The sequence below is a fragment of the Danio aesculapii genome, chromosome 11 (genome assembly GCF_903798145.1).
Source record: "Danio aesculapii chromosome 11, fDanAes4.1, whole genome shotgun sequence".
NCBI classification, from domain to species: domain Eukaryota; kingdom Metazoa; phylum Chordata; class Actinopteri; order Cypriniformes; family Danionidae; genus Danio; species Danio aesculapii.
In genome coordinates, this window is record NC_079445.1 from 29,276,488 (window position 1) to 29,295,741 (window position 19,254).

At 35.0% G+C, this 19,254-nt stretch overlaps 1 protein-coding gene across 2 annotated transcripts in view; it reads right to left on the reverse strand.

The window, feature by feature from the left end:
- Positions 1-19,254, reverse strand: part of igsf21a (immunoglobin superfamily, member 21a) — a 473,697-nt gene that overhangs the window by 295,223 nt on the left and 159,220 nt on the right. For both annotated transcript variants that reach the window (XM_056467746.1, XM_056467745.1), the window contains exon 2: positions 16,933-17,045. In XM_056467746.1, coding sequence (XP_056323721.1) covers positions 16,933-17,045 — 113 coding nt within the window. The remainder of the gene's footprint in view (positions 1-16,932; positions 17,046-19,254) is intronic.

Sequence of the window (19,254 nt, forward strand, 5' to 3'; positions counted from 1 at the left end):
AAGTACACTGTTCCCTTTGAAGATTTACTCGACATGTCCTCATGAGTTTGTTTTCCATATCAAACTAGTTAAGTCTGAACTTACAAGAAGAGGATGCAAGACTGAACTGTGTGTAGGCTACTTAATATTGAGGGAAAAGCCCCAATCTGCAGCCACGCCTCCATTTTCAGATGTTTTCGTTTTCCCTCATCCACACTGACATGGAGCAGCAGCGTTTTAAAATGAAAACGGTCTCTTCAGCATTTTTAAAAAGGCCCATTTTTGGGGCTCAAAAACTCCAGGTAGTGTGGACGGATGACCTAAGTGTAACTAAACTTATGTGTTTTAAAACTAAAATGTTTTAGTGTAAACAGGGCCTAAGTTACTATAAATAACCACACTCTTCACTCCACATTTATCTTCATCTGGAAGAAACCCCCCTTCTTCCCCTTCCCCCCTTTTTTTCATAGATTGGGTGGCATGGTGGCCCCCACAGCAAGAACATCGCTGGCTCTGCTCCTCCCTGGGCCGGTGGGTGTTTCTGTGTGGAGTTTGTATGTTCTCTCCGTGTCCATTGCCCCGGGTTCTTCGGTTTCCTCCCACCATCCAAAGATATGCATCATATGTAACAAACTAAGCAAAACAGGCACTTTGTCTAGCTCCATTCCTTATCTAAATAGTTGACCTTAGCCACTTCAGCCGGGGAGTTTTTGAAATCTTCCTGGGCTCAATCTCCCCTCTCGTTATGCGAATGAGTGGGAGCCCTGGACTCAAGGAGCCTTCATTCAATATCACATAATATTTTATAATATTACTATTGTTAATGTCTGATCAAACTTGTGTAAAGCATAATAGACTTTATTTGCATTTTAGGTAAAGCATAACTATAAGCATATATATGGCCTTAAAGTCTTTGCTTTATTGGAACTTTTTAGATTTCCACACAGCTTATAATGAGGCATACACAAAAGTTTGGAGTTGGTAAGTTCCATTTTTTTGCATTTGGATTTGAAGGAAGAAAAGTAAGACTAGTACAGTAACACTGCAGTGGGGATTAGTACAGTAACTTCTTTTAAAAATAACTGTTTTCTATTTAAATATATTTTTTAAAGTAATTGCAAATATATTTTATTAAATGTAAGATGTGTATGCATACAATTCGGTGCATGAAGTGAAGTTATTGGTCTTGAGAACTTGGCATGCTGTCAAAAAACCTAACAAAACACAACACTCATGATGCAAGACACTCCAAAAATTGTCCAAATAAGCCTGCCTTCACATGTCTGTAAGTGGCAGTATGGGTTCAGCATTCTGTCAGCCTGGCAGAAAAAAACCCAACCAACTTACACACCAACAAAAACATCAAATTAAAACATATTTGAGCTTTTTTAAAATAACAAAATACAAAACCAGTCAACCTCACTATTAAAAACAGTCAACCTCTCTTAACAACTAGTCAATCGCTATGGCCCATCACTATCCACACAGAATCTGCTGCTTTTTTAGCCTGTTTCAATATATATTAGTTCAGTTTTCATACTGATTTCAGTAATCATGCTGAATAGTATGCAAATGCTTATTTATTAGAAATACAGTTTCTAAGGTAATATTTTCTGTCTTGTAGTAGATATAAAACACTTGCTTTATTTACCAAACAAGTAGATCTATTTGGATTTGGCTTGAAAACCTGAAATACTATTAAATGTATATTATATTAATGTATAACTATTAAAATACTATTAAATAAATTTACTAAAATGTGCTAATGTGTTTTAGTTACTATACTAAAATCATTCTGCATAAATCTGCAGATATTTTACAAAATTCTGTGCAGAAAACCAAAAAACGTCAGCAGATTCTGTCTAGCCCTGCCCATTACTAATGACAATAACAACACTGCAACTACTGAACAAAGTATAGCTTCATTAAATGTGTATAAAGGGCTCTATTAGCATATTGCATTATACATACAGTATCTGACATAATGAAAACAGTCAATGCATAATGCAGAGTCGCTCAATAAAAGTCTGCTGTGTTTTGAATGTTGTTCCACTTTCGCACACATTTTGGGTTCATTGGATACAATTTTCTTTGGAAAAATAACTCTGAAATTGTTAGGATGACCACAATTTTACTTTAAACATATCACTTTTTTATTTTATTTTTCAAGTCCCCTAGACTTGGACCTAGATTTACCAATTAAATATTCATTAAGCTGATCTCTGGGTTTTGCAAGAGCATTTTAAGCTAACAAAAATCGTTGAATATGATTAATATCTCGCTTTAAAATGACCCAATAATTTCATTAATTGTCCTAATTAAAGAGGACATATCATGCAAAAATCTGTTTTATAATGGGTTAAACACAGTTGTGTGGCAGCAGTGTGTGAATATAGGCAGACTATAATGGTGAAAATGAATAAAAAATGTAATAATCACAATTCATAAACAGTCTGCAGAAACACTTTGATCGACACTCTCCCTTTTTTACGCATCATCAGAGGGGGAAAGCCCTGCTCATTAGTGACAATAGGTGCGTTCGACATGAAGCACAGCTGCAGCCGGTGACCAACGAGATTAGCTGAGCGCAGGCGGGGGCGGAGTTGAAAACGGAGCCATCAAGCCGGACAGCCTGACACTTCGGGGCTCAAAGTTGCTGCAGTCAGTGATGACCGATCACATGGCGTCATCATCATTTATTTTTTTTATTTATAACAACAAAAGATTTACAAATAAAATAGAATACAGTCTCTACAAACTTTAGTTCATTTTTAAACAACAAGTGAATTATGAATTAAATATATTACAAACGCATGAGAGAAATAAGGGGAAACGAGAGGGTAATATAAACATAAAAACGAACAGGCCTATTAAGTACAAAGCGAAATGCATAAATTCTAGGAGTTTAAACATCACTCTAGGCTATACTTCTTGTTTGAATATGCTAAAAAGGGGTTTACATTTATTTACATTTATAGATATAAAACATTCCAATATATTAGTGTAAAACCCAAAACAAGATGTTTTGATTAAGTCTTAAACAATGATGAAGATTATTTTGGATAATGAAAGCATTTATTAAAAAGCACTTTAATCCAAAAAGATTGAACAAAAGGGTATTCCTAAAATAAGTGAGCTACACGTTAAGTAGAAGTTTCCCAGAAAAACCAGGTATAAACGACTAGACAGGAAATAAAATAAATATATTTCATAATTCTAAAAATCATTTTATAATTATTTAATAAAATAGTTCTTTAACGTAATTTGTTAAGAAACCTTAAGGGTGGCATGATCAACAATGATAATTATTTTATTACAAGTCTGTAAGACTTATTTGAGTTGATATTTAGATTATTTACTAAAATATATAATTTAAATCATTCATGGAGCTGAATGCTGTAAATAGTGTGTAAAAAAAAAGGTCGAAAATAAACCTATGCAAACAAGCTAGCCTTTATAACCAAATTATTTAACAAAAGATGATACTGCAGTAAAATATTTGTAGTCTATTAATAAGCATGATGTGTACAAGATAGAGAGCGTATGAAAAGTTAATTGTTTGTTTTGAAATTTGTGAATCGGAATCTGCCTAATAATAAATCCGAAACACACGTGGTTGTTGTCATGCAGTGAACTCAGCCAATCGTGTAATGTCGGTGTTGTCATCTCATGTAGTCTCCCAAAACTTGCATATTTAAGTTTATTTAACTTGCCAGTTTTGTAGACTGTACTTAAATTGTTCAGTTAATCAAACTCAGTACTTAAGTAGATTGTACTTACCGGCTAGTTAAATAAACTTAAATATGCAAGTTTTAGGAGACTCCATTACTTGATTAAATTGAGGCAACGAGTTTAATCAATTAATTTAGTTCAGTCAACTTATTCGGGTTTTCAGTGTGTGTAATGACATACTATGAAAAAATGCTAAACAAAAAATAAGTAGACATTTATTCACAATATAATGAATAATTATACCTGAAGCCATTTTTTTAATTAAAAAAAAAAAGACCTTGCACTTAAAAAGTTGCACATATTAGAATTTTACAGTCAAGACTACATTTGTGAAAATGACCCATTTTTTTAAAGGATTAATTATGATTTTGAGCTCACTACACTTTAAATCTTAAGTTTATGCATTTTCATGGTACGTAAGTTAAATTAACTCATATTTTAAGTGATAGGACCAAAATACAAAATTTTAAGATAGGTTCAGTCAACTTTACTTAATTGTTTAAGTAAAGACAACATTATGTTAAAAGTGTAAATAAATACGTGTATGTTTTGATAACTCCTGCGATCCAGTGTGTCCCTTTATAGAGTGAGAACGTGACAGTTCCTTTAAGCCAATGTATTTGGTACAGCTTTTGGTAAAGCATTGGTACGGCAGAGAGTAATATTAAACCACCCTAAAGAGAAACCAGCTGGAAATATTGTAGCATGTCTGGATTGTTTGATTTTCTAATTAATTTCTTTATTTCTCCAACATCTTTCCAACAAAGCGAACCCAACTTTTAATGAACAAAGGTAGAGGCCTTTAAAAAACTAATTGAGATGAAATTTCAGCATTTAATTTTTTTCTCATTTCATAGATAACGCAATCTCAGTGGCAGTGATTCTCTAAGCCAAATCGCTGTTTTAGAGGCTCATTAGACAACAACATCACATTTAGAGCATCATTTGCGCTGGAGATTTTGCTCATGTGGATTTAGGCTCGATATACAGAACCAAGCATTTTGCTTAAAATTTTTACATCTTACTCAAATCATATCAGAGCTTCATTCAGCGTAAATATCAAAGGACATCAAACAATTACGTGGATCATTTGTTTGATTATTATTATATGCTGTATTGCCCTCATAAGCCAGAGTTACTTGGCAGTAATTTGCAACTTGTGCATGATCCAAGGTATTTAAACCCTTGTTAAATCATTAAAACGGCATGTTACCTACCATTCTGTAGGTCATCGCACCTCAGTGCCTTAATCTGAAGCTTTAACGGAAACTCTAATAATCATATTGCTTTCTCAGCCTTCACCTCAGACAACCTACACAGCAGAAAGCAATCTGGAGTCTTTAGAGTCGTGGGAGGGTAAAAATATCCAGAAAACAATATTTTTAGCTACGCCGAGCAATTCTCGGCGAAGACTAAAGACCTTTTTTTTCCCCGTCGAGAAGCAAATTTGCATGACACAATTACACAAGGGCTTCTAAAATAGCAGAAAGAGTGGCACGTGGAGCCCCACAGGAGTGCACCAAGTACACAAACTCAGTCCGACACTTCTGTTACTATAGCAACCAAGTGCAGGAATTCTCAATCCAGGAATTGGAATGCTGTGGCACACGTTTAATGGCGAGGGAATGCAGGTAAAAATACTAAATAAATAAATGCATACATAAATAATATTTATCACCACACTTGCACATTTGATTGATTACATTCTGAATTGCAACGTTTTTTTGTAGTATAAGTATTCTAAAATGCTGTTTAAATATTCAAATGATAATTTGCATACAATTCTGGCATGCTAAGCATGGGATGAAGGCTTTCTATCACTTCGAAAATTCAGAATATACTGCGAACAGCCAGAAAAAAAAATAAAATTCACAATTTTGTATGCAATCAGGCAAATATTTATAACATATTATTAACATGTGTATTAATATTTCTTTTTTGTCAAACATTCAAAATCCAGATATGACTAAAACTATGAGGTTTGGTGTATTTAAGTGCTACTGAAATGGAGATTTATGGGGCAGTGCAGACAAAAAAAAAAATATTTTCAGGAAATGGCCTTTAAAATATATACACAAAAGTCTTGTCGCCTATCCAAGTTTTAGGAACAACACATAATAACTTGACCTCTAGCTGATCATTTGGCATAAGAAGTGCTTATATGAAAGGCAAAGGCCTCTGGTTTATGCTTATTTTACCAAAACAAAACATTATCATGCCTTGATTTTTATTTATTTAATTAGGACAGTAATGTCTGACTTTGCTTAGACAAAAGTATTGTCGCTTAACAGGAATAATGTACAGCATAGCATATAAAGTCATGGTGCAGTGGAAAAAAATAATAATATTGTGTGTGACTCTCATGAGCTTGGACGACTGCATCCATACATCTCTGCAATGACTCAAATAACTTATTAATAAAGACATCTGGGATGGCAAAGAGAGCGTTCTTGCAGGACTCCCAGAGTTCATCAAGATTCTTTGGATTCATCTTCAATGCCTCCTCCTTTATCTTACCCAAGACATACTCAATAATGTTCATTTCAGGTGACTAGTATGAAAAGGAGCGCAATCCTGTTGAAGAATTTGCCTTTTCCTGTGGCTTGTAATGTAATGGGCAGCACAAATGTCTTGACACCTCAGACTGTCGATTTTGCCATCCTCTATGCAGATCTCTAGCATGCCTCCATACTGAATGAAACCCTAAACCATGATTTTTCCTTCACTAAACTTGACAGATTTCTGTGAGAACCTTGGATCCATGTGGGTTCCAATAGGTCTTCTGCAGTATTTGTGATGATTGGGATGCAGTTCAACAGATGATTCATCAGACAAATCTACCTTCTGCCACTTTTCCAAATGAACAACTAGAAGTTATTATGTGTTGCTCTTACAACTGGGATCGACGACAAGACTTTTGTGAGGTAGTGTATATACTGTGTGTTATTTAAAATTCACAGTCACAGATTTATTAAGTGCAACACAAAAAATACACTTAAAAGTGTATATTGGATGTTGTCTTTCCATTAGACTTAAAATAACACTGAATTCGATGAAAAGTCAAAAAGCCCAAAATTGCTTAATTTAAAGGCACATAAAAAAATGCCTGCAGCGTCTCGCCTAAAGAAAGCATTTTGTTACTTGGTCTGAAATCACCAGTTCTGGGTCAAAAGGTCCACTGCTGTTGACAGTACACATATAACAAACAAAATATAACAAACAAACCAGACTGGCTGGAGTAACATTCGGTTATGGTGGTCCGGAAGACAGGCGTGTTAATCTGCACACTCCTCCACTCCTTAAAGCTGCTTTATCTTGCCAAGAGCAAAGTAATTTGCATACTGTAATGGTGTGCTTCAGTGTCAATAGTGGTAATGGGATTTGCAGAGACGTGGGCTACAAACTAAGCCGAGGAAACAAGCAAAGTGTCCGGAATATTAGAGCTGAGTGGGAGCCAGAACTCTGAGGATGTGCTCGTGAGAGTTAAAGGTTGACCTTACTTTGAAAAACTAAAATGAGCTTTCGGAGATGTTGCTTGGTGATATTCTCAGCTTTTCAACGAACGCTCACCTTGAAAAAGCATTATGTTGATGACTCGACAATATCAGACACTTTTCAAGCAGCTTACCATTGAAGTCTGTTACTATGGAAGCTTATTTCTGCCTGGGAAATAATAAATAAAAAATGGCATTTGCAAATTTTCACCTCACAGTATTCTGAATAATTGTGATCATTATTATGCTGTATTATTCTCATCAGCCTGAGCTGCTTGGCAGTAGTTTGCAACTTGTATTAAATGATTAAAACCGCATGTTTTCCATTATTTTGTAGGTCATCCCACCTCATCTGTCTAATCCGAAGCTTTATTGAATACACACACCATAACAGGTAATAATTGTTTTCAAAGCCTTCGGCACAGATAGGCTGCTAAATATTTTTCTTCCTTGAATTTTAAGTTTATCCCAACACCTTTTCTTTCTCTCCTTCTAAATGCAATTACATTTTATGCCAACACTTAACAACTTAACAATATGGTGGTATTAGAGAATGTATTTGCTAACATGAAGAAACAATGAATAATACATTTATTACAATATTTATTGTTCTCTGCTAATGTTAATTATTGAAACGAAAGTTGTTCATTGTTAGTTCATGTTAACTCACAGTGCAGTAACTACTGTTAACAAGAATGACTTTTTCTAATAACGGTTTAGTAATATTAACTTTGGTTAATAAATGCTTTACATGTATTGTTCATAATAAGTTCAAGTTAGTTAAATCATTAACTAACATTAACAAATGAAACCTTATTTTAAAGAAAAACAAAAATTATGTGGGGAAAAACTCGAATTTCTGAGGAAATACACAGTCAACATTGACATAAAAGTTTAGTTTTTAAAAAGTAATAATTATTGTTTTGAGATTAAAAATTCTCCACAAAGTTAATGCAAACTGTAAAGTGGTAATTTAGGTTACCATGTGACCTGTAGCCTATAAGATCAACACTTTATGTATTGTAAAATATCTTGAAAAAAAAACTTGAAAAAGTTGAAATTACTTGTTTTTTTTTTTGGTTTTTTTTGGTTTTGCAAAAATCTGTAAAAATATCTGTAAAACTACATTTAACACATTTACTTAACCTAAATCTATTTTTTTTTTTATTAAGTTAAAAAGATTAGTTTTGTGAGCAAATCTTTGCAAGTTCACCCAAAAATGCTTCTGCCAACTTGTTGGGTTAATCTCAGATCTCCTCACTTAAAAATAAAGGTTGCAGTATTTCTAACCCTAACGTCAAATATTAATAGTAACACCAATAATAACATTAATGTCATTATTATTAACAACAACAACAATAACAAAATACTACTGCAATAATGCTAATGAAATTTAAAATAATTATTCATTTGTAATTTATCTTTTATTTATTTATTTTATTTTATTGGGGGGGGGGGGGGGTAACACCTGCAGAAAGACTTTAAATGTGAATTTTCATCTCACATTTACCTAGAAAAAAGAAAAAATGTTTAGTGCATGTGGATTGTTTTAACTGATTGATTTAACTGTTATGCAAATATGTGTATATTGAAGTTTTTTAACCACTGGGCCACCGTGCCACCCATCTAGAAAAGGAGGCGGAGTAGGTGGAAGGGGAGCTTAGGGTATTTATAATGCCTAAGAAATCGTCTGATTGGTGAATCATAAATTGGATAAAGCGAGACCAACCGCAAGCAATCATAAGCACGTGATCCTCTCAAAATTAGTCTATGAATAAACTTCACTTTGTTAATATTTGTTTCTGTTTTATTTGTTTATTTTTCAAACTATGTTTGTTTGTTTTGATAAAGTTTTATTTAGTACCAATTTCCAAAAGAGTTGTTTTGTTCACTCAATTTCATACATTTTAGGTCAGTGCAGCTGATGTCTTCAGAAGTTAAGTGAACAAGAAAAAACAAAAGTAAGTAAGGATTATTATTATTTTTTGTTCACTCAACTTCAGGCATTCCAGTTCTGCAGACAAAAAATGTTCAACTTAAAAAGTTTTGTTACAGAGTAGTTCATCTCTCCAGAAAACGAATAATCTTATGTTAACCTAACTAAATGTTTTGTATTACTGACAAATAATTTTAGGTCAGTACAGCTGATGTTTTTTAAAAGTTGAGTGAACAAGAAAAAGCGAAAGGAAATGAGGATTATGTTTTTTGTTTTTTGATGCAAGCTGCACTTTAGTCAAATATTCTGAAGTGTTCAGATCTTGCTGACAAGACAACATTAAAAAAGTATCTAACTAATCCATAACCAGTTTAAACTCCACAACCTTTCACAGCAAACCTTTCAGCGGAACCTAAAAGCCCACTGTATTAATCCACCGCAGTCCAGAGGTCAAATCGCTGTTAAACTCCCTCTGTTGGGACAGAACCACTACCCAGCATGTGCAAACCTGCTCTTTAGTGAAGAGTAATGAGCAAGAGAGGGTTAATCTGCTGAGATCATAGGTAATTCAGAGTGGCACTCAACAGGCAGTCAGGCGGAAACTCAGCGTTAGCAGCCGTCACCGTAGAGCTGCCCGGTGGGACGGGGCCGAGGGTATCTCTTCATTAGAATGACATAATCAGTACAAGCACAACGTGAGATGAACTGCCAGCCGTTTCATTGAGGAAAATTCTCCATGGGCCTTCCCAGGATTCCAAGCTCGCGCCCAGCTTCATGGGCGTAATATAAAACAGCTTCAAAGTGAATTCTCCATCTATTTTTGGCATCACCCATGGTGCATTATCAAGGCATCAGAGGTTTGTCTGTAGTTTTATAAAAGCCTGTTCCAATAGCCTGGCTGGGAAACAGGGACATGGATGTGTTAATTAAAGTCTTTCTGCAATATTGCACTTACTCTGGATGATTTTATGCATTTGGACTGCTGTTTGCATTAATACTTAAACTTCCGGAGATATAGTAGATGTGGTAGGTAGGATTCATCTTGACGTTCTAAGTCTGTGCTCAAGAATATTATTAAGCTTAAGGAATGTGGTTAAATAAATCACTGAAAAACAGCTCCATCCGCATTGTATGCAACACTGCAACTGTTCTCAGATCTAAATCTTTTGATCTCATTTAAAATACATAACTGATAATGCGCTTCATTTCCTTTAATATTATGATTATTATTTTGCCAAAAGATCATCTAACTACCATTTTTCTTTGTATTACAACACAGTAAAATATGTTGGGTTCCACACAATCGATTTGTGTTGGGACAACATGAAGGAATTAAGCTAACATAATTTAAGTGGACTGAACATAAAAAATTAATTTGTGCCAAAAAATCCTCAAGAACTGTGTTGGTTCAAACCTCACATCCGGGTCACGGCACAAATGTAATATAATACCTTTGGGTCTACTTGACCCAGTCTAAGCTGGATCTGAACCAGTGTTACATACACTCACCGGCCACTTTATTAGGTACACCTTACTAGTACTGGGTTGGACCTCTTTTTGCATTCAGAACTGCCTTAATCCTCCATGGCATAGATTCAACAAGGTACTGAAAATATTCCAAAGAGATGTTGGTCTATATTGACATGATAGCATCACGCAGCGCATCCATGATGCGAATCTTCCATTCCACCACATTCCAAAGGTGCTCTATTGGATTGAGATCTGGTGACCGTGGAGGCCATTTGAGTACAGTGAACTTATTGTCATATTAAAGAAACCCGTCTGATTTACACTTTCTGACATGGCACATTATCCTGGTGGAAGTAGCCATCATAAAATGGGTACACTGTGATAATAAAGGGATGGACATGGTCAGCAACAATAGTCAGGCTGTGGTGTTGACACAATGCTCAATTGGTACTAATGGTCCCAAAGTTATTGCCAAGAAAATATCCCCCACACCATTATACCACCACCACCAGCCGGATCCGTTGATACAAGGCAGAATGGATCCATGCTTTCATGTTGTTGACTCCAAATTCTGACCTTCCTGTTGCAGCAGAAATCGAGACTCATCAGACCAGGCAACATTTTTTTCAATCTTCTATTGTCCAATTTTAGCAAGCCTGTATGAATTGTGGCCTCAGCTTCCTGTTCTTAGCTGACAGGAGTGGCACCTAGTGTGGTCTTCTGCTGCTGTAGTCCATCTGCCTCAAGGTTCGACATGTTGTGCATTCAGAGATTGCATTGAGTTGCTGCCATGTGATTGACAAATTTGAAATTTGCGTTAACAAGCAGTTGGACAGGTGTACCTAATAAAGTGGCCAGCAAGTGTATTACTGAATCACACATTCAAATAATTCATTAAAAAAAAAAAAAGACTGATGTGAGTTGACTGGAGATGGAGCCGTTTATATTATGCTGAAATGGTTTAAAACCATTTTCATTGCCAGAGTAAAAACAGACAAAGCAACTGATAAACACTGCTGTCTAAAACACAAAAGAAGATAGAAACTCGGACAGATCTGGAACAAGTGAAGTGAGAGTAAATGATGCCAAAATGTCTTTTTTTGGGTGAACGATCAAATTAAACCTAAATAATTAAACCCATGTACCTAAAGTACACTGCAGAATAAAACACCACCATTTTTAAATTTCTATAACAACCTTTTACATCAATCTTTTCTGCTTTGCTCCAGCAAAAACGGCATATTCCAACAATTATTAGCTTTTGTTGGAGCAGTGTGAACTAGCTTTCATTCATCACATATTATGCATGTAAACCGCCAGTGGATATTGAAATGCACACTCCACTCAAAACTTGATTTGCTGTTGTCATGGACCTGAAGCAGAGGCAGCTATTAAGATGAAAACGAATCCTCCAATCAGGCAACAAGCCTCAATTTGGCATGAGTGCTTTCTGGCAGGGCTGTTTAAAGAGCCTCTCCATACCAATATCCTTTATCTGAGCAGCAGAGGAAGCCCTCAGCCTGACAGAGGATCTTAAAGGAGAAGTCGGACTGCCGTGTGCATTACAAAACCCTCAAACGCGGCCCGTCAAGATAACAGCATCCCAGTAATGAACAACCCACAGCTGCAATCTCTTATTCAAACTGCCTCTATGTCACACGCCAGAGTTGTTGATTAGATATTGTAAATCCCGAAGGTGGATATCAACCAGGGTTACATTTCCAACACAAGCAAAAATTGACAAGTCGACGGTTTAGTCAAATAAAAGGCTGAAATGAAAGAAACTCCGGCAGCCAGGAGCAGATAATTGATTTATAATGTATTAGGCCCAGTGATGATCAGCGGTCACTGGAGACAGCGGTTTGGTTCATGTTACCACCTTGCGGTTTTGATCAGACACCAATAGGCAATTTTGACAGCTCTGCCCGCAGAGGCGCTTCTGTTAAATTGTGGTTGTCATTGTGCAAATAGACATTTCTTCTCGGCTGCAAAGCCAATCAGATGTGTGTGATTTGCATCAGTTCGTGATCACACAAATTGGATCAGTAGAAAAAGACTGTGATTTTTCCATTTTTTTCACACTAACTGGCCACTTTATTAAGCACCCCTTACTAGTATGAGGTTGCACTCCCATTTTTCAGATTTAAAGTCACTTAAAGGGATAGTACACACACACACACACACACACACAAAAAGATTTACTGACCATTTATTTGTTTCAAACCTTTATGAGTTTCTTCTGTTAAACACAAAAGAAGGTATTTCGAAGAATGCTCTCTATTGGCATTGACTACAAAAATCAAATCCTATGAAAGGTTTTCAGCTTTCTTCAGAATATCCTCTTTTGTGTTCATCAAAAGAAAGAAACTCGTGAAGGTATACAACCACTTGTATACTGTTTTGGGAGTAAACAGTGAGTAATTTTCAATTTTGGGTGAACTATCCTTTTAAATGGCCTTTCTTCCCCATTCTGATATTTCATTTGAACCTAATGGGTTGTTTTAAAGATGGTCTTCGATACTACAGAAGTAAATAGATGCCAGCTACCAGTATTTTTCAAAATATCTTCTTTTGTGGTCAACAGAAGTAAGAAACTCTATATATTTGCTACCTAACAAAAGCCTTGTCATCAATCCCAGTTGTAAGAGCAACACTTAATAACTTGACTTCTAGTTGATCACTAGGAAAAGTAGCAGAAGATAGAGTTTTCCGATGAATCATCTGTTGAACTGCATCCCAATCATCACAAATACTGCAGAAGACCTACTGGATACCACATGGACCCAAGATTCTCTCAGAAATCAGTCAAGTTTGGTAAAGGAAAAGTCATGGTTTGGGGTTAAATTCAGTATGGGGGTGTGCGAGAGATCTGCAGAGTGGATTGCAGCATCAACAGCCAGAGGTATTAAGACATTTGTGCTGCCCATTACATTACAAACCACAGAAGAGGGCAAATTCTTCAGCAGGATAGTTCTCCTTCTCATACTTCAGTCTCCACATCAATGTTCCTGAAAGCAAAGAAGGTCAAGGTGCTCCAGGAATGGCCAGCCCAGTCACCAGACATGAACATTATTGAGCATGTCTGGAGTAAGATGAAGGAGGCATTGAAGATGAATCCAAAGATTCTTGATGAAGTCTGGGAGTCCTGCAAGAATGCATTTGTCCAAGCTCATGAGAGTCATACACAATATTAATTCTTTTCCACTGCACCATGACTTTATATTCTATACTGTACAATATTTCTGTTAAGTGACAAGAATTTTGTCTAAGCAAAAGCAGACCTTACAGTCCTAATTAAATAGATAAAAATCAAGACATGATCATATTTTATTTTGGTAAAATAAGCGTAATCTAGAGGCCTTTGCCTTTTTTATACTGTAAAAGCCACTTCTGATACCAAATAATCAACTAAGTCAAGTTATTATTTGCTGTTCCTAAAACTTGAATAGGCAATAAGAATTTTGTCAGGTCGTAAATATTCGTAAACAATCCCTTTTACCACACCTACAACTGTGCATTCCTAAATGTAGTAGCTCCCATGTGATTGGCTAATTAGATATTTACCTAAAGAAGCAGCTAAACAGGTGTACCTACTGTAATAAAGTCTAATATAAGCTTTTTATAAATATTCAGATAATTTTACTCTGAACCATTAATAACCATGTCAACAAAAACACCTACTTTCATCCATGCAATAAACAGCCAATCATGCGCAGGAGAGACCTTGTACCAACAAACAAGCTTCCAGGAACATGCAGTGATTCGGTGGGACTGTCTAACCATTCAGTATGATGTATGAGACCATAGCTAATATGTAAAGTGCTATTAATCTCTTTTTGTTCTCTCTGGAAAGGTCAGCATTTGCAAAAGACAAGTCTGTAGACAGTAGATGTGTTGCATTTGCGAACAGAAGGTTGAATCAAAGACAGCGTTTTGCAGATAAGGCCTCAACCATCTGTCTGAACATAATTACACCACTGTTTTTGTTACTGTTTATTGATTCAGTATATGGTTCTACCACAGCTACAGACCCCAGAATAGATTTTTCAATATTGGTTTTGAATGATACTGATTTTAATTTGTATATGGTTACATTTGTTCAAACATCTCCCACAAGTGTTTAAACAATCCATTTATTCATTGCTTTACGATACATTAATAGTCAATAGTATAATGTGAAGCATTAAACTGGGATCTACATGACTGGGGACATCATGACTGGCTAAATATTAAAAGTGTAGGGCCACTGTCATCAACAAATATAATTGTAAATATTCTAAAGAAATAAATAAACACTGTAAAAATGTAAAAACACCTGCATGTGTGTTATTGGTTGATAATACAGATCAGCTTTACTTTAATGGTTAGTTCACAGGAATTCTGCACTGTAAAACTGTTCCGTATTTTGCAGTTCATAAGTGTTTTCTGTTTTTTTTTACATTTGCATTATGGGACCTTTCAACTTTTGATGTTGAAAATTCAACTGACTTTTATTGACATAGTATTATGGAGCCAGATCAGTCTCAAAAATAATACATTTGCATTCATAAAATTCATAAATGCACAGTACAATTCAATAATTCACAACTCCAAATCGTAAAAGCAAAACGCAAATCATAAATCCACAAATCCATTTTTTTGTAAATTCAAAAACAAGAAATAAATAAATCCACAACTCCAATTCGAAAATTCAAAACACAATTCATAAATTCATGACTCCAGTTTGTAAATTCAAAACACAATTAATAAATTCACGACTCCAATTTGTAAATTCAAAACACAATTCATAAATTCCCGACTCCAATTTGTAAATTCAAAACACAATTCATAAATTCAAGACTCCAATTCGAAAATTCAAAACACAATTCATAAACGTCACTCCAATTCATGAATGCAAAGCACAATTCATCAATTAACGACTCCAATTCGTAAATTCAAAACACAATTCATAAATTCAGAACTCCAATACGTAAATTCAAAGCACAATTCATAAATTCACGACTCCAATTCGAAAATTCAAAACACAATTCATAAATCCACAAATCCAATTCATACGTTCAAAACAGTTAATAAATTTTACAACTCCAATTTGTAAATTCAAAACACAGTTCATAAATTTACAACACCAGTTCGTAAATTCAAAAAATAATTCATAAATCCACAAATCAATTCGCAAATTCAAAACACAATTCATAAATCCACAAATCCAATTTGTAAATTCAAAACACAATTTATACGTTCACAACTCCAATTCATAAATTCAAAGCCCAATTCATAAATTCATGACTCCAATTCATGAATTCAAAACACAAAGCATGGCGCGAATGAATTTGTAGTAACCAGCAGACTCGACTTCCGTGTAGGTCTAATATATATACAACAGCCATAAAATACATCTTACTGAAGGAATCATTGATTCAAACGAATCGGTTAAATAAATGACTCGTTTAGTAGCATTTTTTATTTTATGAATTGTGCTTTGAATTTACAAATTAATTGAATTAAGAATTAAGTCTGTAAAATAACAGAAAATGTACTGGCAGTTTATTACAAGGTTTTTGTACCATAATATACAACACCAATCCAGACAATATATCACTTTAAACTATTATAAATGTTAAAAGTCACTTTTTCAAACTTTCCGAGGTTAAAAGTTGTTGCAAGAAAGATCAAGGTCACATAATGCAATTCAAAAGCATTAATAAACAAGGAAATAAAAAAGAAAACATGAATAACAAAATACGGAAATACTGTATAACTTATTATTTAGCTGAGATTTTGAAGAAGGTTGTGAACTTCAAAATTTTCAACACCATCTGGCCATTTTATTAGGTACCCCTTGCTAGTTTCCACATTAAATGATCTTTCTCCTCCATTTTGCATTGATTTTGGACTTTATCCGATCATTTTAACTACATCTATGTACAAAATCCCACCACTTAAGTACCTGGAAACGTCCACTATAATACAAACTGAACAATACAAGTCCACAACACTGAACAAAACAATCAGCCTCTAAGATCATTAATAAATAATTTGGTTTGTGTACAAGAGCAATCACTCAACCGAGTCCAGAGTGAAATACAAGAGCTATAAAAGTGGCACAACTTTAATTTACAGCAGTTAAATATCTGACCACATAATGCCACAGACGATCAATAACAAGCAAGTATTCCATAGAAATGTTTATTAATAAATGATAAAGCAGCCTCAAAAATCACACAATTTAAAAGGTTGAACATTAACACACTAACAATTTCAAAACAGAACAAACTATGAACTCAAACAATGATGATATATTAGGAGTAAACAGCAACTTACCCTGTACCATACGATCTCTCGTAATCTTCCATCTGTCTTGAAGTTGCACTTTAGAGTCACCGCTTCTCCCACAACAACAGGTAGCAATGGCTCTATCGTTACAGTCAGATATCCTGCAGAGGCAAAACAAGACATCACTTTTATAAAAATTATATAAAAAGCCAAATAGCCAGATGGTGATATATGAGGTGCAGACTGAAAAGCTTATCATAAATCAGACCACTTCATGATATAATTGATCATATTATTCAGAATTATGAACTGATTACAGAATGAATTGGAACTAATTGACACAAGTTAACATGCCAGCTCAAAACGGTGTCGTTGCTAAGGAAACTAAGGCTTTGGCTTCAATATAACTAAAGCAATTTTGGTACACTGAATATGAAATCTATAAAGTGAAAAACTATCAAAATATTCTATGATAGAATGTATAAAACAAGGCAAATGGTTTTAGTCAAGTGAATATATTGAGTCATATTTCATATAGCTAAATTAATATATATGCATACATTTATAATAACTAAATAGATTTCTGCATGTAATTTTTTTTAAAATTGACTTTATAAATGAAAAACAAGAACTGTTGTTTAATTTTTGTGTTTGTGCAATTGGTTATGTAAAGAATAAACTAATCTTTAAGGGCCCTATCATACACCCGACACAACAAGGCACAAGACATGTTTGGTGCGATTTGTTGCTATTTTCAGGCCAGCGCAACCCTCATTTTCAGGCTTTGTGCCACGTTGTGTGAATAACTGAATTTAGAAATAATTTTTAAACAAATCTTTGCACTTAACAAACTAAATAAAATATGTAGGCTGATAGATGTCTTCAGTGGAGTGAGTACAACACTGTTTCCTTATCCACAAAAGTAAAGGAGTAAAGAGTAAAAGTATGGAGTTCCTTTATCCTCGCGCTGCAGATAGTCTGTTTAACTGTTTTCTTACTAGTGAAGTGTTCAGTTTTTCCATTTACAAAGTTCGCCATGTAAATAGCAAATGCGCCATGGCGAGACGTAACTGACTCTTAAAGGGAATGGGAGATGAGACTCTGATTGGTTTAATATACGTTATGATCAAAACACACCGGTAACTCATTAAGAGAATAAGCACAACCCTGTTAGACCATGCAATGGGGCGCGGAGTTTATTTTTCCATACTTAAAAATCACAAAAGTGGATTCGAACATGCCCTTAATGCTTTTGCGCCATGCGCTTTAGACATGAATTTTGTGAATTTTGTGTTATGAAAAATTTAATGAGAAACCATTATTAATTCTCTCCTAATATTCAAAGATTTAAAAGCCCCCAAAACCCTGATGTGCTCTTTAAGGGATGTTAAATTTCTAGAGTATCAATCAGGGTGAAAAAATGTAAATAATAAAATAAAATAAAAGTTTTGAAATGTAATAACAAAATAAAAAAATACAATGTGTCAATGTTAGAACCTGATTCTTGAGTTTTGATCTTCTGAACAGCATCAGCATTTCACTTCACTCACACACGCACGCACGCACACACACACACACGCACGCGCACATACACACACAGAAGTGTGAAGGAGCTTCTTTTGCTCCATTAATTACACTTAAGCCATGGACACTTTGCCATCTGTTTAATTTTGTCTCCAAATCAGCTTGGCTATGGCTGTTCCACCCCACAAATAAACTAACTCTTCAAATCCTGTTAGCCACCATTAGAACACACAATTATGTTGATGATCACGGCATATCTGACTATTTATGCAAATTATTTGACCTTATTTATGTGCTACTGTAACAAAGTTCTGTGACACATTTCAAAAGAATGCTGCGAAAAACAAATTCTTCCACAAAAGGCTATGTGTAACAGGCCAACTAATAAGTTATGTGAACAACCCTCATTTCCCTGGCCTCTTTTACTTACTTTCACTTCTTTACTAGTGACTGATGCAAGAAGCTACCGTCTTTATCCTTGTTAACATCCTTGCCAACATGCCAACAACGCATTCTGGAGATGCTAGTTAAATCACACTTGTGATGCTAATACTGTAGGATTTACTTGGTGCCGTGACCCGGATTGAAATGACATTTCAGTGGTGAGTATAGCTAAAAGTAAGCTTTGCTCTCTTGGTCTCAATTGACATCATACTAGTAACATCATAAAGGCTAAGAGGTTCTTCTGGACTTCAAATCCCAGTCAGAATGGAGTGAATAGAACTGGAGAGGTTTATTTGGTGAAGTGACAGTGACAGTGTCAGAATTGGTGAAATAGAGGCCAGCAAGTAGGGTCCTTTTGGCATCTTTATATCAGATGCCAGAGATGCCATGTTCAGTCTTACT